The 22480-nt window shown below is 39.9% G+C and overlaps 1 protein-coding gene across 1 annotated transcript in view; it reads right to left on the reverse strand.

The window, feature by feature from the left end:
• Positions 1 to 2040: 2040 nt before the first annotated feature.
• The window catches only part of LOC109936160, a 34743-nt gene continuing 14303 nt past the window's right edge, over positions 2041 to 22480 (reverse strand). The window contains exons 4-9 of the mRNA XM_020534788.2: positions 21825 to 21905; positions 18625 to 18744; positions 17556 to 17621; positions 16786 to 16889; positions 12990 to 13136; positions 2041 to 2416 (exon numbers count right to left, since the gene is read on the reverse strand). Coding sequence (XP_020390377.1) covers positions 2041 to 2416; positions 12990 to 13136; positions 16786 to 16889; positions 17556 to 17621; positions 18625 to 18744; positions 21825 to 21905 — 894 coding nt within the window. The remainder of the gene's footprint in view (positions 2417 to 12989; positions 13137 to 16785; positions 16890 to 17555; positions 17622 to 18624; positions 18745 to 21824; positions 21906 to 22480) is intronic.

The following is a 22480-nucleotide window of genomic DNA, read 5'->3' on the forward strand; positions in this document are numbered from 1 at the left end:
CTGGCAGTCTTTCACTAAAACATAAGCACAACAGGCTACAGATTGATTTTCACAATAAAACATTGTTTATTATGCAAAAAAAAAATAAAACAAAACATATTAAGCTCCCTACGTATAACGCAGTTTAAAAGATTTCAAACATCCAGAAAAACAAAATTCCAACTACCCGCAACACCTTCACTTTACAGTTAATCAAAATACAGAGAAACGTTTCTGTCAAATTTGTAGCTTGACTAAAGTGTTTCTTTTCAGTTCTGGTCCCATAGACAGTGGAGTCTTTTTCTTTGATTCACACAGGTGAAATCTTAGACTTGCGCAGCTTTGAATAAGCAATGCAGACTTCTAGCCAAACACATCTGGTCTGGATGTTTTTTTTGCAAATTACAACCCTTACACTTACTCAACCTATCCCCTTAACTGCTCTGAATGATCTGATTTGCTGGGAGAAACTATCCTTGTATCTGACTCCAGTCAGGTTTTGCTCAAACCAAACAAAATATTTTCTCAGTTAAAATTAATCCTTGATTATTCTAAACCCAAAAATGATCTTATGTATTTCAATGTCTTCTCTCTCCTGTTGTAAAACTTCACAATATAAACAAACTTCCACTAACTTGCCAGGAGGCTGATAGTCATCTCCCTCTGACACATTCTGGTTTAAAACCATGATTCAAAAAACACTGACCTAGCTATGTATGAAACTCCTTCACACAAACAGACTACCACTCAGATGCCAGTACCTTAAAATTCAAACTCCTAAAAGATAATGGAAAAATATATATAAATCACACACCTTTCATGTCAGCATATAAATGCTGGATAGAAACTTGAAATAAACCCTTTTTGAGTTTGCAAGCAGAGGAAGAATAGGTATTAACAGAATCCTGATTAGTACAAGTTTTCTTTTAATGTGTGTATGGGATTTGGACATCGTTGGCTAGACCAGCATTTATTGTCCCATCCCAGTTACCCCTGAGAAGCTGGTGGTGATCTGCTTTCTTGAATCACCACAGTCTTTGGTGTATAGGTATTGATGAGAACAGAGTCCCAGGATTTTGACCTAGCAACAGTGAAGGAGTGGCATTATAGTTCCAAATCAGGTTAGGATTTGGAGTGGACGGGAAACTGAAGATGGTGCTCCTTCTCAGTGGTGGAGGTCATGGTTTAGAAGTCTTTATACAATTCGTTTTTGAATAGTCTCAGTGGTGAAATGAAGTTATACTGCTTAGCTGTTAAATAGGGCTCCCAGGCTATCAGTCAAGTATTCTTCAATGGAATCCTACTAATTATAATCCCTTATCAATTTCAATGGTAGGCAGTGCCCTACACAATTTAGATTAAAATTAATTTCATTATCTATAAGTTAAAATTATGCAGAAGCTAATTAGATAGGAAAAGCATATGGCATATAGCTGGTGAGAGCAGTTTATTAGTTCTGGAGGACTGATGAACAGACAGTTAGTACAGAGCAGATACCTCGTGCTGGTGATGGCAGCCTTCAGGCTCTCCTGCTAAAGCATCAGAAAGCTCTCCCTCCACCCCATCCTTTATTATTTAACACTGGGTGCCATTTGTTAACTCCAGCTAACCAGCTATCTTGTTAACTGGGTACAAGATTCTAGCTTGTTTGCTCAGGAATGGTAAAATGGAGGCTTGTTCCGGGAGATCTGAACAAGTGACCCTGAAAGCTCCATTCTCTTTACTTATTCTGTTTTTTGTCTCTGGCTGCTAAGAACTGTTCATATTTTTGAAAGAACAAAAGGAATCACATTTCCTTCTATATCCTGATTCTAGGATTCTTAAAGCTACCACTCCTTACATAAGCTCAGAACTGAATTCCTGGCTTTTAAGTTTTCAAAATTAATTTGTATAAAAACAAAGATCGACGTGTACTCTAAGCACAGAACTTTTAACAGTGATCATCTCCTAATGACTAGCTGCACATAATATATATTTATTTAATAATTACATACAGTATCCACAATTGTAAAAGCATAATTCAAAATCCTTGGCTCACCATTTTCACACTTTCATCCCAATTCACACTCTGGTTTCACCCACGACCATAAATGGATGAAATGGGAGAATATTTTGGCGAAAGCTATGCCTTCTGGAAATGCTAGCAAAATAATAATCAATATCTTGTTCTGATATTCCAAAATCCATATTCCCACGAAGTGTGCTCCATTCTGTTTCACTATCTGCAAGTGCCTCACCATCCTGTGATACATAAACATTGGAATAGATAGATGGTGGCCTGCTCTGGGTATATTCTGCTACAGCTAAATCCAAGTGCTCAAGATCCAAAAGGTCTTGCTCTGTCCAGAGAACGGCTGATGGGTGGGTCCAAGATGCTTCAACTCTGGGTGTTGAGGTAGTTTGACGGTCCTCCACAGCATGATCCAAACAAGTACAACTTTTGAAAAAAAAAATGTAAAGAACTACAAGGATCAAAAATTGTGCAACTGTTTTCAATGAAATGGCCTGCTTGTAATCTAATTGCAAAGTTACGAAACAAAGATATCATGTAATTTCCGTTGGTTGTTATTTTTGGAGACACTATTTATTTTAAAGAGGACAATGAAGAATAAATGCAGATTGTGATCCATATAATGTCATGGCGCAGATTTTTCTGTTTAAATAACAATAATGCTGGGTACTCACTGTTATCTGTGCATAAATTTACACTTGAATGTAGGAGAGTTGAGATTTAGTATTGAATGTAGGGGGTTGATCAGTTTGCTGATGATATAAAAATTGGTGGGATGGTGAATAGTGAGGATAGCCCTAGAGTACAGGAGGATATAGATGAGCTGGTCAGGTAGGCTGATCAGCGGCAAATGAAGTTCAATCTGAATAAATGTGAGGTGATGCTCTTGGGCAGACTAAACAAGGCAAGGGAATACATGATGAAAAGCAGAACCCAGTGGGAAGCACTGAGAATCAGGGGGAACTTGGTATGCATGTATCCCAGTCGCTTGAGGTATATGGAAAGGTAGATAAAGTGGTTAAGAAGGCATATGGTTTATTAGCTGAGGCATAGAGTTCCAGAGCAGGAAGGTTATGCTGGAAATGTATAAATCTTTGGTTAGGCCACAGTTAAGTATTATGTGTGGTTCTGGAATCCAGATTATAGGAGGGATGTGATAGAACTGGAGAAGGTGAACAGGAGATTTGCCAGGATGGTGCCTGGGCTGGAGAGTTTCAGTTATGAAGACAAATTAGACAGACTGGCATTGTTTTCCTTGTAGCAGAGGAGTTTGAGAGGAAACATGACTAAAATGTAAAAAATTAGAGGGGCGTACATAGAGTAGACAGGAAGAAATGTTTTCCCTTGATGGAGAGATCAATGACCCTGGGGCATGGATTCAAGGTAAATGACAGAAAGTTTAGAGGGGATGTGAGGAAAAGTGTTTCAACCTGGAGGATGGTGGGAATTTGGAACTGACTGTAAGGGTGGTAGGGGCAGAAACCCTCACATTTATGAAGTATTTAAATGTGTACTTGCAATGGCAAGGCATACAAAGCTACGGGCCAGTTGCTGGGAAATGGGATTGGAATAGTTAGATGATTAATTTTGATCGGCACCGACTCGATGGGCCAAAGGGCCTGTTTTGTGCTGTAAATCTCTATGACCCTAAATCACACAGCAATTTGAAGTAAGGGCAGATGCACAATTTAACACAAACTCTTTAGCTTCTAGTCCACTCTTGTTTATCAGCTTCATAACGGCAAAATAAATGAAGTTAGTCCTCAGGCACAAATCCGACTGACAGATCTGGACGTGGGTGAACTTCCGCATGCAGTAGGAACAGCTACCTGACTGAAATTACAAGGCAGTGGACCAATAAAACATTGGTGGGCACAGGCCTGATCAATGGCAAGGTAGGGGTGGATAAGGAGTTACCAAGCACCATCAGCTGACAGTATCAGAGATCTGGACACTAATTTTAAGCAGCACCAAGCCATGCATCCAGTGCCTCCAAGTCAACAGTATCAGTGTGGCAGCAGCTCACAGGAACCATCGAGCTTCAAGTTCCTAGGAGTAAGTATCACCAATGAGCAGTCCTGGTCCATCCACGCTGACGCTACAGTCAAGAAAGCTCGCCAATCTCTACTTTCTCAGAAGGCTAAGGAAATTAGGAAATTCACGTCCACAATAATTCACCAGTTTGTATATATGTACCATAGTAAACATCCTATCTGGATGCACCTCAGCTTGGTATGGCAACTGCTCTGCCCAAGACTGCAAGGAATTTCAGAGAGTTGTGAACACAGCCCATTCCATCACACAAACCAGCCCTCCTTCCATTGACTCAGTCTACACTTCCCACTGCCTTGCGAAAGCAGCCAGCATAATCAAAGACCCCTCTCACCCTGATTATAGTCTCTTCCACTCTCTTCCATCAGGCAGAAGACACAAAAGTTTCAGTACACATACCTACAGATTTAAGAACAACTTCCTCCCTCTGTAATTAGACTTATGAACTGACCTCTCATATATTAGAGTTGATCTTTCTCTGCACCTTCTCTGTAGCTGTAACACTATAGTCTACATTCTGTTCTGTTACCCTGATGCACTTATGTAAGGTATGATTTGTCTGATTGGCACACAATACAATACTTTTCACTGTACCTCAGTACTTGTGACAATAATAAATCAAATCAAAATCAGCTTAAGCCACATGATTTCCTGGAAATGCTGTTTTGAGCTAATACAAAACAAAATCCGACCCTTTAAAAGCACAAGTCACTTTCATATACCAAAAAAATTATTTTTTCTTTAGAACCTGTTATGATCCTGGCTGATGTTGCCATTGGACAAGGTGGACAGGTCTTTATATTTCTACTTAACATGGTGCTCTACCACTGAAAACATAAGTACTTAATGCTGCAGATTGGTTTTAACATTGAAACAGAAGTTTCTTATATGAAAGAAATTAAAATAAAATATAAAAGATCAAGCTATTTGCATATAACACTATTTGAAGATTTCAAAACACACAAAGGTAAAATCCCATCCACTGCTTTTCATTGTTTATATAAATGATTTAGATGTGAGCATAGGACGTTTGATTAGTAAGTTTGCAGATGACATCAAAACAGGAGGTGAGGGGACAGTGAAGAAGGTTACCTCAGAGCACAACGGGACCTTGGTCAGATGGGTCAATGGGCCAAGGAGTGGCAGATGGAGTTTAATTTAGATAAATGTGAGGTGTTGCATTTTGGTAAGGCAAACCAAGGCAGGACTTATACACTTAATGACAGGGCCCTGGGGACTGTTGGCAAACAAAGAGACTTAGGGGCGCAGGTGCATTGTTCCTTACAAATGGAGTCACAGGTAGACAGAGTGGTGAAGGAGGTGTTTGTCATGTTGTCTTCATTGGTCAGAACATTGAGTATAGGAGTTGGGACACCATGTTGGGGCTGTACAAGACATCAGTGAGGCCACTTTTGGAGTACTGTGTACAGTTCTGGTCACCCTTCTTTCGTAAGAAGGTTGTTAAACCTGAGCGGGTGCAGAAAAGTTTTACAAGGATGTTGCCAGGATTGGTGAGTTTGAGCTATGGAGAGAAGCTGAACAGGCTGGGGCCATTTTTTTCCTGGAACGTTGGAGACTGAGGTTAATAAAATCATGAGGGGCATGGATAGGGTGAATAGACAAGGTCTTTTTCTGCGGTGTGAGGGTCCAAAACTAGAGGACATCGATTTAAGGTGAGAGGGGAAAGATTTAAAAAGGGCCAGGGGGTAATTTTTTTCACACAGAATGTGGTGTATGTATGGAACAAGCCAGAGGAAGTGGTGGAGGCTGGTATAGTTACAACATTTAAAAGGCATCTGGATGGGTATATGAACAGGAAGAGTTTAGAAGGATATGGGCCAATTGCTGGCAAATGGGATTAGGTCAGATTGGGATGGTGGATCTGGTCAATACAGATGAGTTGGACCAAAGGGTCTGTTTCCGTGCTGTATGATTCTATGACTCTATTTCCCAACACCATCACCCCACAGTACTCAAATACAAATTAGAATTCCCTTCTCCATCACATCTATAGAACTGTCCTCACTGTTTCTTTCGACTCTCAGTCCTGAAAGCTTGATAGCCTCTTCCTGGACTTCAAATAAACCCAATAGGATCCCAATAAAACACTTCTGTTCTGGAACTTTCCAACTAAAACTTTTACATTGTGGTAACCCATTCCCTAACTGTTTTTAACTAACTCCTTCCTCCAGAAGAAACTGTTTCTTACATCTGACTCCAGATAGATCTTCGAACTGAAATGAAAGCTTTCCAATTCATGGAATTTTCCTAAACAAAAATGAATTCTTGATTCTCTGTAACCAAAAGCAAGCTAATACCTTTCAATGTTTAATCCCTCATTATGCAAACAGACTTACATAATCACTCTGGTAGGCCACACCCCAGTCATCTGCTTAGATACATACTGGGTTACAAATCATGACCCTGGAAGGACTGACATGTTAATTATTAACCTTTCATATGCCTCTATTTAAAAATCCATGGTCTCAAAAAAGTTTTATATATGATAATATATATAAAACACACATCTCACATCACAAACCCAAATAATACTAATATATTACAAATCTTCACCACACAGTCACCACAGTGGCTATGTAGTCACATTTGGAATCTGGATCATATTCCAGTCAGTACATTACAGACATAGCAGAGCAGCTGTTGGAGGGTGTGGCAGCCAAGGGACCTGACAATCACAGGACTGTTGGAGGCCAGATTTATGTTGATAGTGAGTCTCTGGTCACAGCCACAAGAAAGCTACTGGTGATGCAGAGACTGGCAGGAAAGTATCTGGGTAAATGGCCAAAGACATTGTGCAGGTATGTGTGTGTGATAGAGGGGTCCATCCAGACCATGAATTCTGCTATGGTAGAGGTAGCAGCACATTGGTACATAGTCAGGAAGGAGTTGCCCTTTGAGTCTTCAACACTGATTCTGGATCCCATGAATTCTTATCGCACCAGGTCAAGTAAGTACAATGAAATTGCCAGGGGGAGTGGGGCTACCCTGTCAATCAATAACAGGAGTGCCACTATTCACCCAGCAAGTTGTCCTAAAGCACTAAGATGCTAAACTGGGTCTATAGCAGGTGATGAGTGAACCAAAAGACAGAAGCACCCACTTGACCTTGTCCTCACCATTCTACCTGTCACAAATGCATCTGTTCAGGATCATATCAGTCAGAGTGACAACTGCATAGCCCTTTGGACACAAAGTCTCACATTCAATTGAGGATGCCATGTATCGTGTTGTATGAGACAGTCGCTGGGCTAAATGGAATAAAATTAGAATGGATTAAGTATCTCAGACTGGACATCTATGATGCTATGAGTCATGAGAAGCAACCGAATTGCATTTAAACCCAGTCTGAAACCTTGTGGCCTAGAAATCCCCGACTCTATCATTACCATCAAGTCAGGGGATCAAATCCAGTTAAATGAAGAGTGCAGGAGGAGCAGTCAGGACAGCACCAGGTCTACCTAAAAATGAGATGCCAACCTAGAGCATGTACAACGTCGGAAGCAGTGTGCAATAGACAGAGCTAAGTAATCCTAGAACCAACAGAACAGATCAAAGCTTTACAGTCCTGCCACATCAGTGTGAATGGTGGTGGACAATTAAACAACGAACAGGAGCAGGAGGCTTCATAAATACCCCTATTTCAAGGATGGGGGCAGCACATCAGTGCAAAAGGAAAGGCTGAAGTATTTGCCTCTTCAGCAAGATGTACTGGGTGGATGATCCATTCTTCTGAAATCTGTTGCATCAAAGATGCCAGCCTTCAACCAATTCCACTCTCCATGAGATTGTTACAATCGAATTGTGAAGTGCACACTGATAATCGAACCTCACTATTCCACAAGCCGTCACAACTATATACATACCCATCTAGTCACCCAATATGATCAATGTGCCTGATTGACTGCTACTTAGGACAAAAGCATTTCACATCAGGTTTCATCGTTAACCGGAACATAACCATTTGTTGTAAACAAACATATTCTTTTACAACTCAAAAAAGAAGGTTCTTGAACTATACCCCTTTAAAATCATGAAATCCTAAAGTGCAAATAGAGACCATTTGGCCCATTGAGTCTGCACTGACTCACCAAAAGGCATACTACCGAGACCCACCCTTTACCCTATCCCTGTTATCCTGCATTTCCCATGGCTAATCCACCCAGCCTGCACACCTCTGGACACTATGGGCAATTTAGCCTGGCCAATCCAACTAACCTACACACAATTGGACTGTGAGAGGAAACTGAAGCATCTGGGGAAGTGCATGCAGACACTGGGAGAATGTGCAAACTTCACACAGTTGCCTGAGGGTGGAATCGAACCCAGATCCCGAGTGCTGTGATGCAGCAGTGCTTACCACTGTGCTACTGTGAGTATAGGAGCTGGGGTGGCACGTTGAGGTTGTGCAGCACATTGGTAAGGCCTCTCTGGAGTACTGTGTGCAGTTCTGGTCACGCTGTTATCGCAAGGATATTATTAAAATGGAGAGGGTTCAGAAAATATTTATCAGGATATTGCCAAGAATGGAGGGTTTCAGATACAAAAATAGACTGGATAGACTGGAACCATTTTTCAGTGGAGTATAGGCGGTTGAAGTGTGACTTTAATGAGGTTTAAAAAATCAGGAGGGATATAGATAAGGTGAATGACAAAGGTCTTTTCCCTAGGGTGGGGAATTCAAAACCAGGAGGCATATTTTTAAGGTGAGAAGAGAAAAACTTAAAATGGACATGAGGGGCAACTTTTTTTACACAGAGTGATTCATGTGTGGAATGAACTGCCAGAGAAAGTGGTGGATGCAGGCATAGTTATAACATTTAAAAGACATTTGGATAAGTTCATGAATAAAAAAGGTTTGGAGGATAATGGGCCAAGCACAGGCAGGTGAGACTAGTTTAGTTTGGGAACATGGTTGGCGTGGACTGGTTGGACCAGAGGGTCTGTTTCCATGCTGTGTGACTCTAGGCCTCTATGACTATGACACACACATTCATTCATGAATTAGACCAAACAAAGATTTGACAAAAATAAAATGGGTGAAAAAATATAGACAAAGAGAATTGATTTTTGCCAATTAAAGGTCCAGAGAACAAGGTGAAGAGTTATTTGTTACAGTTCTTTTGATTTTGGCAATGATGATACATCGTTGTCTGCAGACCAATGGCCAGTCTTTGATTAGACAGCTAATTGGATGGACCTAGGTCTTTAATTATATTTGAATTTTGTTTTAAGTCTCTGGGTGTTTTTGTCCTTTCCTTTACACAGATAGAGAGGAGAGAGAGACGTCTTCTGTTTGTTGGTGCTAGGTCTGTAACAACCTGCAGCTGGACCAATCCAGCAGCTATTGTTAGGCAGTTTATCTTTAGTTCAAAGACTCCTGGTGCCGCTCCGTCTCAATAACACAAAGGTTTCACAGCTTCAAAAGCAACTTAGTCTCTTACAGTGAACGATGCATACCACTTGAATTTCAGATTGCAAAACTCTCCTGATATTTTAGCCACACAAGTGTCCAACTTCTGTTTTAGGGTTCCGAAAAGAAAATAAACAAGTTGTGCCTTAGAAAATCAAAAACTGTTGAAGACCCTGGATGTTACAAAGGCTAGGGCCCTAATAGCATTTGGACAGTAGTACTGTATATTTATGCCCAATAATTAGCCACAACCTGAGTACAGCCATTCCAATACAGCTACAACACTGGCATCTATGTGACAACGTGGAAAATTGCCTAGTCACGACCTAGGCACAGAAAAAGCAGAACAAATCCAATCCATCCAATTATTACATCATCAGTCTACACAATATTATTGTCAGCGAAATCATGGAAGGAGTCATCAACAGTGCCATCAAGCAGCACTTGCTCAGCAATAACCTGCTCACTGACCAGGGCCACACAGACTCCAAACTCATTTCAACTTTGGTTCAAACATAGACTAAGGAGCTGAACTCTACAGGTGAGCTGAGAGTGACAGCCCTTGATATTAAGACAGTATTTGACTGAGTGGGTATCAACGAGCCCTAGTGAAATAAGTCTCAATGGGAATCAGAGGCAAAACTCACCACTAGCTGGAGTCAGAGAAAAGAGGACAACTGTGATTTTTGGAGGTTAATCATCTCAGATCCTCAATGTAGTGTTCTAGGCCCAATCATCTTCAGCTGTTTCATCAATGATCTTCCCTCCATCATAAGGTCAGAATTCAGACCACACAATGTTCACATTTATTTGCACTTCCCCAGATACTGAAGCAGCCTGTTTCCATATGCTGCAAAACCAGGACAACATTCAGGCATGGCCTGAGAAGTGGTAAATAACATTCCTGCCACACAAGTGCCAGACAATGGCAACTGCAACATGAGTGAATCTGACCATTTCTCTTTAACATTAAATGGTATTACCATAGTGAATGCCCCATTATCAACATTCTGAGGGTTTCTACTCAATAAACACTGAACTAAACTAGTTGTGTCAATACTGTGACTACAAGTGCAGCTCATGGGACAGGAGTTCTGCAATTCACTTTCCAGTGCCTGCCTATCACACAAAAGCACTAGTCAAGACTGTTAAGTGGGCAGTAAATGTTCATCTAACCAGCACCGTCCACGTCTCATGAATGAATTAAAAACTGCTCATTAACACCTCCACCTCCAGGCTGAGCTTCTCTAGAAATTTCTGAAGGAGGGTCTAGGCCCGAAACAACAGCTTTCCTGCTCCTCTGATGCTGCTTGGCCTGCTGTGTTCATCCAGCTCTACACCTTGTTATCTCAGATTCTCCAGCATCTGCAGTTCCTACCATCTCTGTTGGAAAAGCTCAGCAGGTCTGGCAGCATCTGTCATAGAACTCCTGAGGGTTCTGAGGAAGGGCCACCGGACCCGAAACATTAACTGTTTTTTCCTTCACAGATGCTGCCAGATCTGCTGAGCTTTTCCAGCAACTTTGTTTTTATTCCTGATTTACAGCATCCGCAGTTCTTTCCGTTTTCTTTTAAAGCCTCACTCCTCCCAACATCTACCACTCTACACAATAGCCCAGATCCTCTGTTTTTCTGATGCTAGTATCCATTGTATTCTCTGTCCTCTATCTTTATTGCACAGCCTTCAGGTGGCTACATCCCGCCCTTTGGAATATTCATTCTAAGCTGTTTCAAATTTGCATCCATTCTTTATTCTCTCCTTTGCCATTGCCATGACAGTCTGACCTACATCAGTGATTGAGGTCTATTATAGCCTTTATGTAATTTTAATACATAAGAAATCCTCAACTCCACTGGATATTTCACGAAGCAATTTTCAATATTAGTTCAAGGCTTCCACTATATGGGAACCTGCTTGTTTATATTGTGGGATGGAATTCATCATAATAGAAAAACACAGAAACAACTGCGCACTGAAAATATTCAATTGGCATGGTTTTCTAAGTTGCATTTCTCAATTTTGCTTCTGGCTACTCTAATAGCTAGAGAACGAATATGCAGATTAGTGACCAAAAAAAACAGGCTTATGTAGACAAACTGCCAATGACCAGAGAAATCATTTAAATTGCCACAATGGATAAGTTTGCTTCCAGAAAAACTACGAATATCCTTCTCTTCAGGTGGTCTCTGAATCCCCAAACCAGAAACATAGTTTAATTTATATTGCTGTACAATCACTGCTATCAGTGTTGCTATGAAAGGTAATGTGATCGAGAACCTGATTTATCAATTGCTAGAATGAAACAGACTAAGAAGAGAAAATTCGAACAACTATTATGGATCTTCGAAGTATCTGGAGCTGGGTTACAAAAGACAGACTTAAAGCTGAACTTGTTTTCACAGAGGAAAAGATTATTTAGAGGAAATTGAATCCAGATGTCTAAAATAGGAAGCACAGTGCAGCCATAAGTGGGTAATTGAACTGTGAATGAGCAACTAAAGGACAAGAGCACAAAATTAACAAGGCTCAAGATTAGTGGAAATTTTGATCCAACAGGATAATGGATACTCCAGCAACAGCAATTCACACTGGGGTATGATAGTTACTGCTTTAAAAATAAAGTTAAGAAACATTTATATCTTTAAATCATCTATGCAATATTATATTTCAAATGCTGCTGGTACTATGGGTGCATTATTATGTGAGCATACATTTGGTTGGATGAAACTATACAAATTTGATTGAAAAAAAATTAGGTTGAAATAAAATTCTAGGTACTGCTTGATAAGGAAAGACCAACAAACTTGATTCTACCATCACCTATGTGTAATTTTCTGAGTGCTGGATTCTACATAAAGCACTTAAATTGCAGAAGTTGAGCACCGTGATAAAACTCAAAAATTGCTTCTTTTAGTACCAGTGTTAAATAACGCATTTAGAATTCTGCTATACTAAGTCCTCAGATGGTGGAGTAGTGGTAGAGGGACATATAATTGGATGGATTTACGAAGTTGTTTCAAAAGACATAGGTCCATGGAAGTTAACATAGACCATACCATTATGAGGACGGGGTACAGTTTTGGAAAATTTGTAAGGATTAAAGATCCCTGAGCAGTTGTGTACAAATGAAATAGGACCAGAAGTAGGCCCTTTGATCAAGAATCTATCTACAGCTGCCTTAAAATATTCCACCGATCTCTGAGGAAGACAGATTCAAAGAGGCAGATCCTTCAGTGAGGGGAAAAAACCTTACTCCTTACTTAAATGGGCAACCTCTAACATTTAACCTTGAAAGCAGCTCTTTGATAAAGGTCCACAAGACAATGTTACCATTAGTAAGATATGAACATTTATCATCGGATTAAACATATTTTGCACACAACATTTACAACTGAGTAAAAGCAGTGTCTTTCAAGTGCTGGGTCTTATACCCGTTTAGGTACTGTGTAAAGCCTGGAGCAGTAAAAAGTGGGGAAAGTGGATACTCCATGCTCTCAAATTTGTTGGAAGACTAACCTGAGGGAACCACTGATCACAGTTGGGTAGCTGGAAAAATTATTGCCATGACGACAGGCTATTTTGCTCCCTCTCCTACGCCTCTTCATTGGCTCCTTTTCTTTTTCAGTTTTAGCATCCTGATTCTCCAAGAGAGTGTTCGATTTTCTAAGAAAGATGACAACATGACTATTAATGAATATTTCCATTGTTTGCATTAGAGAAGTGCCAATTCTAACCGGTAACATTTCAGTGAGTAGTAAATATAAACTGATTATCTATATTTTCTATGAATATAACCATAAAATAATTTCAGATTTGTAAGAAAACATATTTGGAAATGTAGTTATTAGAAATTAAACATCTAAAACTGCAATGACATCCTTGAAACCAACAGAGGAAATGCTATAAACACTCCAGTCAGTCAGCATCTACAGGCACATTAACATTTTATGTGCAAACCATTTGCAAGAACAGTAGTTAAAGTGAAACAGAACAATGAAGAGAAGGCAGGGAAAATGTACACCTTGAAGTAGCTCTTGGAATAGGTGTAAAACAAAGCAGTCAGCTAATCTGCATTTAGTCACTGCAATACAGAGGAGACGGTACATCAGTTTGGAAATGACAGAAAAGGAAAACATGAATTTATATTGTGTATTTCATAACTTAAAAAAGTAAATACAGCCAAAAAAGTACTTATGAAGAATGCCACTATTTTTAATATAGGAAGCTCATGAGCGTGCAGCAAACTTCCACAAACAGCAAAGTGACAATGTTTAAATTGCTGGTTATGGAATAAACATTGGACTATTCGCACTATGGATAATATTATACTATGGATAATTCTTTTGCTCAGGAGAGCAGACAGGGCTTTGGATTAACATTGCATCTGAAAGGTAGCACCAATAGTGCAGCATTGGTAGAATCATAGAGGTCCACAGCATAGAAATGACCCTTCAACCCATCAAGCCTGTGCTAGTAAAAAAAACCCCCATGTAACTAATCTAACCCCATTTCCCAGCAATTGATCCATAGCCTTGTATATCTTGGCATCTTAAATGCACATCTAAACATTTTTCAAATATTATGAAGGTTTCTGTCTCTACCACCCTTACAGGCAATGAGTTCCAGAAAAGAACTTTTCCTCACTTACCGCATCTAAACCGCCTGCCCTTATGCTAAATCTATGCCCCCGATCATTGATTCCTCCATCAAAGGGAAAAGTTCCTGTCTGTCTACCCTATCTTTGCCATCATAATTTCATGAAACTTAATCAGGTCCCCTCTTAATCGCCTCTGCTCCAAGGAAAACAACCCCAGTCTGTCCAATCTCTCTTCATAACTGAAGCTCTCTAGATTTACATCCTGGTAAATCTCCTCTGCACCCTCTCCACTGCACTCATACTGTTCCAGAACTGCATTCAATACTCTCGTTGTACTACACTAGATGATCAACCTAAATACATGTAAGTTGGTATTTCACCCAAAAATAAGGTTGAGGCTTTGGACACTGGTGTGGGAGGAAGTTTGCTGATGATACAAAGCTAGCTGGGAATAGAAACTATGATGAGGACACAAAGAGGCTACAAAGAGATATAGCACTGTGCAAATGGAAAACAAAGTGGCACACAGACTATAATGTAGGGAAGTGTGAGGTTATTTACTTTGGTCATTAGAATAGAAAAGTACAAAATTTTTTAAAAAGCAATGTGTTTATGTTCACAGGGACTTGAGCCTACTCAAAGAACACAGAAAGGCTGCTTGCAACTAGAGTGAACAATTAGGAAAGCAAATGCACTTTGTCTTTCATTGCAAAGAGACTTGAGTACAGGAATTATAAGATTAAGAATAAGGGGAACACATTTTGAGAATGAATTCATGTTGGAGATGGTAAAAATGGCAGACGGCAAAAAATATGGCAAATGTGGGAGCTGTTTGATTTGAGATTATGGATAAAAAGTGAGAAATACATCCATCAAACTGAAGAGCAATTCACTAGGAAGTGATGAAAAATATTTCAGAAGCTCTGGTATTACAGGTGGCATCAGCAGAGTAAGCAAAGGCAAACTCAGATAAAGGAATGGAGCTCTTACAGGAAGAAATAGTACAAAGGGACAGGGGAAGGAAATTCAGAGTTGCAGTTGTTAGTGGATTTGTAAAGATGGACATATAGTTAAGAGGCAAAAACTGGAACATGTGGTAGTAAGTGGAGAAATTGAGAGTAGCAAAAGGAAGGCAAAGGAGGAAATACATGAGGAGTAAGAAACAGAATAAGTACAAAATTTGAGAACAACTAAAATGTTAGGCATTATTGAAAACTGGATATTTGGGAGTCATGATCACCTAAGTTGCAGAAGCTTGCCCTGAAAGAAGAAAATGTCAATGGAAAATCTGTCTGTAGGGATGAAGAGAGAGAAGTGCAAGAAGGAAAGAGAAAGATCAGAAATGGATCGTTGATAGGGATGGAAAATGTAATGAGATTCTCTAAGTCAGCACGAAAGCAGGAAGCAGAACTGACACAGTCATTCAAACCTTAGGAAAACAGATCAGGAAGGAAATACAAGTATCATTAGAATAAGCAGCATTGAGCATTTCCTATGTCATGACATTCACAGTTCAGCAGCAAATGGACTTCACAGTGGCACTTGTAACTGGAGTAGGTGAGTGCAGTTAAAGGGAATATTGTTCAAGATGAGAACACATTCAACCTGGCACTGGAGAGCATGGTGAATGGAAGATGATTGGGAAGCTGATCAAAAAAGAAATTGAGGACCCACAGGCAGGCCTGCGGAAGGACAGAAATGTAGAGGCATTGTGGGCTAGTGAAGATCAGTGCAATGTGCTCTGAAAATAGCACATCAGACAGTGTGCCAATCTTTCAATGTCCCCAGGACACAGCTGAATTTTTAAAGGAGAGCAGGGATGAGAGGATTTGCTAATCACATGCTTCGAGTTAACTGTTAAACTCATAGAAGAATTTATTATCAGGCTGGAGAGAAACAGAATTAAAATGTCAATGCAAACAGAAAGTGTGACCCATTGTAGGGCACACTTGATGCAAAACCATGAGGAGCACAGTGGGGAGTCATTACTGATTATGGTTATTGGTAAAAACTCTTATCCAAAAAGGATAGTCAAATGAGGGTGGCCATGCTTTGGCACAAAGGTGCCATCATTTGAACACAGTGGCAAGCCCATTAATTGGATGCCAAACTCAGTTCCTGGCCATTACGATCTATGCTTTTAAAACCTGTGTTGAATCAGATGTGGGATTGGAGCCAAAAAGCCTGAACTGAGAAACTTGCCCAACATGTCCATCATAAGCAATGCACAGCACATGATTCTCTTTGCGATTGTAACTGAATGGATCTGACCTATTCTGCACCTGACCAAGCCGTTCCAAAACATCTACCGATATAATTTTCCGACTCAGTGAAAACATCTTTGCACATAGAGAACCATGTCCAATACAAATAGCTGGTGCTCAGGGTTAACCCAGTTATATTCAGAAACAAGACAAATGACTGAAAATACAAAAAATCTAAATTGTACAGACTGAAATATCATTAAGTAGGAATTAAAGCTTCTAGTCTTAGCCTAAGCTCTCAGAATCCACGTAAAAATAGTTGTACGAGATATGAAGCACCATGAGGCACAACTGTGAATGATGGTTTCCCATGCTGCCTCATCTTCAGGGTATCAAAAGAAACTCAGTTCCCTATTTTTTAGAGATCTATTATAAACCAATGATTTTGTGCCTAATCCAGTATTGCAGAAATTGCATTACAAATAAAGAACAATGTCATTTTTTGTTTTACCTTCGCTTTCTGCAGTCAACTAGAACAAAGGCACCTGCAGCTCCATACCCGAAAAAGCCCAGCAATGGCCACAGAAGGGAATTCACTGCCATTCCCCATGTCAGCTGGAAAATCCAAATTGTCAATAACGTATAATACCAAAAAAAGGAACATTAAGAAAACAGCTATATGCAATAATTTAATGTTCAAGACATAACTATTATTACTTCTACTTTATATACTTCATGTGTTGCTGGGTGTTATTTACATACATTAATCTACACAAACTTATGTGAATATGCAGCACTTGTTTCTGAAAACTAATCTTGACATTGCACAATTAGAAATAAATCTAAACTTTTACCAAAGCAAACACATTTTTCAACTCGTGGTTAAACTCATATAACTAGTATCTAAAATACTTGATGGTCATTATAGTTTATTTTTGAAAGCCGGTAAATTGCTTTGCTGAGGCGGTTGCCAACATTAATTTCCTTTCATTCTTACATCATTTCCTTTCTTGTTTTCCCACTATTGTTCTACTGTTTCCTTGGCCAAAGTCTCTGCTTGCATAGCAACAAAAATATGTGTCCCTTTGACTTCTCAAACTAAAGAATAGTTGCATTTCCCTAACATCTGTGATAGGGTGAAAGATTAATCTCTTAAATGCCATATGATTCACCACACCACTGAAAATAAGTTGAGAATTTTTCTGAGCTTGGTTTTGGGGAAGAAAACACTGATTTTGTGTTTATGCATATCTGTGTCCTGGGGTTTTCAGGCCAGCCTACCTGTTTTTCCCTGATCACTTCATGAGGCTTGAATGGATTGTAGAAACATGGGAAGGTGGTATTAATCTAAAACGGAACAAAACAGACAACACCAATTGAAAGATATATGAGATTACAGTATATCAAACACACGATTAAATCCTTAATTTCAGATTCAAAATAGACTCTAGGACATTACAAATGCGGCAGATAAACCATCCTAAAGATTGCATGTTTGTAGTTATATTAACAGGAAAATAGGAAAAGAGTCAATTTCAAAAATGAAAAAAAAACAAGCTCACAAACAGGAGCAGTTTTGGCTGAAATGAAAGTCATCTTCGATTTAAATTTGTAATTCCATTAAACTTGCATTGCTAACACCCCATTGACAATTTTCCTTCTCCAGTTGGGAAAATAAGTGTATCAGAGGCTTCATTAGTGCTATTATGTGACTCTTTGTGAAACTAGCTCTGGTACGCCTTTTCTCCTTAAGAACAGCAGTCATTCATCACTTAACACCCTAGTGCAGAATCAGCAAGACCTGACAGAAAGACTGAGTTAACAAATCGTCATCCAAGTTTATAGGCCAGTAAAACAGGGCTATTCGACTATACTGGGATTCTCCATTGTTTATTGAAATGAAGACGATTTTCCAATGGATAATAAAAATGGTGTAAGATCGAGAATCTGCAAGTTATGGCCCCACAGGGCAGTACTGCAAAACTCCAACTTCAAAAATGGAAACAATTAATAAAGTCACCATAGTCCTGCCCTCTCCTTAGAGAGAGATGACTGGTGGTGCTTTAACCTGAGGTTCACCATGCTTCAAGTGAGGAAAGGAAAGAGAAACCTTCATGGTAACCTCAGCTTATGTAGGAATTGAACCCATATTGTCAGTGTTAACTCTGTACTACAAACCAACCCTCCAGCCAGCTGTGCTAATCACCCCACTAAACAGTCATTAACACAAATGAGCAAAATGTAGAGATGCTAAAAAGTCAATGGTACACAAATTCCAATCAGGAAGAAATGAGTGGATTCAAGCATACAATAATTTACTTTTAACCAGAATTTGCTTAACAGACTTTACCTGCCCAAAATCTTGAAGATAATTCACTACACAAGCAGATCTACTGTAGTCTTCTCGCCAGCCTTGACAGTGCACTAAACGATCAGCAAAAACCCCATGACGACCAAAAGTAAAAGAGCACTAAAGAAATTAGATAATCTAATAAGAATTGGTTATGGTTTACCTAACGCTGTAAATACCATTATCTATATCACCAATGATTTATATAAGATTGTACCTTTTATTCCAAATGTTAAGTTTTATAAGATCTAATAACATTTGATCTTCTACTCAGTCTGCCCAATGAGAAGCCTATGTGATCTAAGTGTCATGGCGAGCAGCTGCCCAGGGGCATGTCCTATTGAAACCAAAGTGCCAGCTTGGCCAAAGAGAGAAAATATCCCAGTGGGAAGGACAAGGAAACAACTGCTTATGTGAATAGCAGGGAGAAAGCTGTTCTCTGTTCATCACCAGAGAGAATGCTGGTGGGAGTTTAGTCTCTGGTCAAACAGTCCAGACCTGTGGAATTTTTAAGGCACTGGATAATTCTCTCTGACATATCCAGGAGAAGGAGTGAGCCTTGCTGTGGGAAGTTGATTTAGAGATTCTCAGAGGATCAAGGAAGCACTTGGACACTCAACATCATGACTCAGCAAAACAGGGACAAGAAAGTCTCTTGGAAGTTAGGAGTAACTTTGGACTGGTTCCTGTAAAGAGTATAATTCTTCAGAAAGTGTGGCGCAATGCATAAACACTGCATGCGTTTTTCAGTCGCGTTAGGAAATTACAGAGGGATATCTTTTCTGTAGTTTACTATGTTAGTTGATGTTGATTTTAGTTTTTGTGAAAGTTAAGGTCATATAAAGTGAAATCTTGTGTGATCCATCGAGTTGGTCACTGGGAACTCAACTTTTTTCTAAAACATTTTTAGTTTCTACATAATTCATAGCATTGTAAATTTTAAGTATTTGACATTGTTCCAATTAGAGTTCCATTCAAAAATCATTTCTGAAAGAAAGATCATTGGTACTTGGGGATTAATTGAACACTCTTCACATGAGAGTGCAGAAGACCATGCCAAGCATGCCTGAAGATAAGGTGTCAACCTGATTAAGCTCCAAATGGGACTTATTGCACGCCAAACAGCATTAAGCAACAAGTGATAGAAGAGCTATGCAATCCCACATCCAATGGATCACATCTAAGCTCTGCAATCCTGCCACATCCAGTCCTGATGGTGATGGACAATTAAACAAATCACTGGAGGAGGAAGCTGCACAAATATCACCATCCTCAACAGCGGAAGAGTCTAACACATCAGTGCAAAAGATAAGGCTGAAGCATTTGCAGCAATCTTCAGCCAGAAGTGCTGAGTGAATGATCCATCGCAGCCTCATTCAGTGGTTTCCAGCATCATAGATGCCAGTTTTCAGCAACTTTGATCCACGGGATATCAAAAAATGGTTGGAGACACCACATACTGCAAAGGTTATGGGGCCTGACAACATTCCAGCAATAGTACTGAAGACTTGTGCTTCAGAACTTGCCACTCCCCTAGCCAAGCTGTTCCAGTACAGTTACAATACTGGTATCTATTGACAATATGGAAACGTATGTCCTGTACACAAAAAGCAGGACAAATCCAAACCAGCCAATTACCGCCCAATCAGTCTACTCTCGATCATCAGTAAAGTGATGGAAGGTGTCATCAACAGTGCTATCAAGCAGCACCTGCTCAGAAATACCCTGCTCAGTGATGCCCAGTAGGGGTTCCAGCAGGGCCATTCAGCTCTGGACCTTATTACAACCTTGGTTCAAACATGGCCAAAAAAGCTGAATTCCAGAGGTGAGGTGAGAGTGACTGCCCTTGACATCAAGGCCTCATTCGACCAAGTGTGGCATTAAGGAGCCCTAGCAAAACTGGAATTGATGGGTATCAAACTCTGAGCTGGTTGGAGTCATACCTGGCACATAGGAAAATGGGTGTGGTTATTGGAGGTTAGTCATCTCAGCTCCAGAACATCTCTGCAGGGGTTCCTCAGGGTACTGTCTGAGGCCCAAACATCAATGACCTCTTTCCATCAGAAGATCAGAAATCGGAATGTTCGCCCATGATTGCACAATGCTCAGCACAATTCGTGACTCCTCAAATACTGAAGGAGTCCATGTTCAAACATAACAAGATCTGAACAATATCCAGGCTTAGGCTGACAAGTGGCAAATAACATTCATGCCACACAAATGCCAGTACTAACCATCACCAATAAGAGACAATCTAACCACCGCCCCTTGACTTTCATAGTGTTTCTATCACTGAAATCCCCCCTTATCTACATCCTGGAGGTGACTATTGACAAGAAACTCACTGCACTCACCATTTATATATATCGGCTACAAGAGCCAGGTCAGAGGTTAGAAATACTGTGGCGAGTAACTCATCTACAGATTCCCAAAGCCTATCCACCATCTACAAGGTATAAGTTAGGAGTGTGATGAAATACTCCCCACTTGCCTGGAGGAGTGCAGCCCCAATAACACTCAAGAAACTTGACACCCATATCCCACAAGAGAATAAAAAAATATCATTCCTATGTCTTACTGGTTTTTTACTGATTTCTCCCTTAGGTTCCCAAATCCTACCCCTACATAGAGATCCATTCCTTACTGTTTGGCCTCACTATCTGGTACCAGGTACCTTTGTTCTATTTGAAACATTGAACATCCACCTCACTCCTTATTTTTCCAGCTCTTACATGTAACCTCTTAAAATAAAACAATAGGCCCATTTTCCAAATTGTGCTGCCAACACTTAAAAAGGAATGTAAAACTCTGTCCTTGTTGAGTTCTCTTCCCAGTATTGTGTTCCTAATAATGTTAAAAAACTTATTTCCTATTCCAAGCTATTTAAAAATAAAACTGCATTAGTGCTCTTCACTGTTGGGGTGATACAGGCATGCAATGCTACCAGTGTAAAAGTGTGCATCCTCTGATCACATCCACTGTGACCAATGTCAACTCTACCAATCACAAATCATCAATCTTCCTTCTCTGTCCATATCAAACCCACTTCCTGTGTAACAATTTTAAACCCTGCTTTTTATGTTAACGTTCATACTAAATCATGACAGCATTCTTTTACAGAAAGTTCCTGTTTCCTTTCTACTTTCTGATTTGTTTTGCTCAATTAGTTGTTTGACCGAGTTCTGAAGATTGCTTCTCACCTGCTGACAGTTTACCAAAGCTTGTTCATTCTCCATTATAATGGCACTCCTCTTGGAACCGTCAGGTAGATGAAAAATAACCTGGTGACATGAAGAAGCTTCAGTTTAGACTAGGAAAGGGAATCTTGCAGAGTTAACTTGTCTGTTCCTATGTACTTCAAGAATTTGCCATATTTTCATTGGGGCTGCATCTGGACCTACTTTGAAAGGTAAGTTACAATTAACTAATTTAACCACTAACACGCCTCTCTCTCTAAAATACGCATCCTAAGCACCATGTCATAATTGTTTCCACATTGCAGTTTTTATTGGAGCCTCGAATCTTGTATGTGCTTTTTCTGAGTGAACACCAATGTGCAGTTGCCCCACAGTTCCAGTGTCAGCAAACACAGCCTCTTTGCACTGTGTGGAACTCCAGGGTTCAGTGAAGCAGCAACTCTGCAAACAGAGACCAATATATTGGCGTGAGCAGAACCACTCAGTGGCTGTGTGCCCTTTTGATTTTAAACTGCATATACTTTCACTTAATTAGCTCAAACTATGTTATCCATTGGAGAATCCTTTTTACTCCAGCAATGTGGCAGATTGTCCAGGTATATCCTGTTCACAAAGAAAAAACACACAAGAACCTTGATCCATCATCTGGATACACCTTG

The sequence above is a fragment of the Rhincodon typus genome, chromosome 16 (genome assembly GCF_021869965.1).
Source record: "Rhincodon typus isolate 14 chromosome 16, sRhiTyp1.1, whole genome shotgun sequence".
Lineage (NCBI taxonomy): Eukaryota > Metazoa > Chordata > Chondrichthyes > Orectolobiformes > Rhincodontidae > Rhincodon > Rhincodon typus.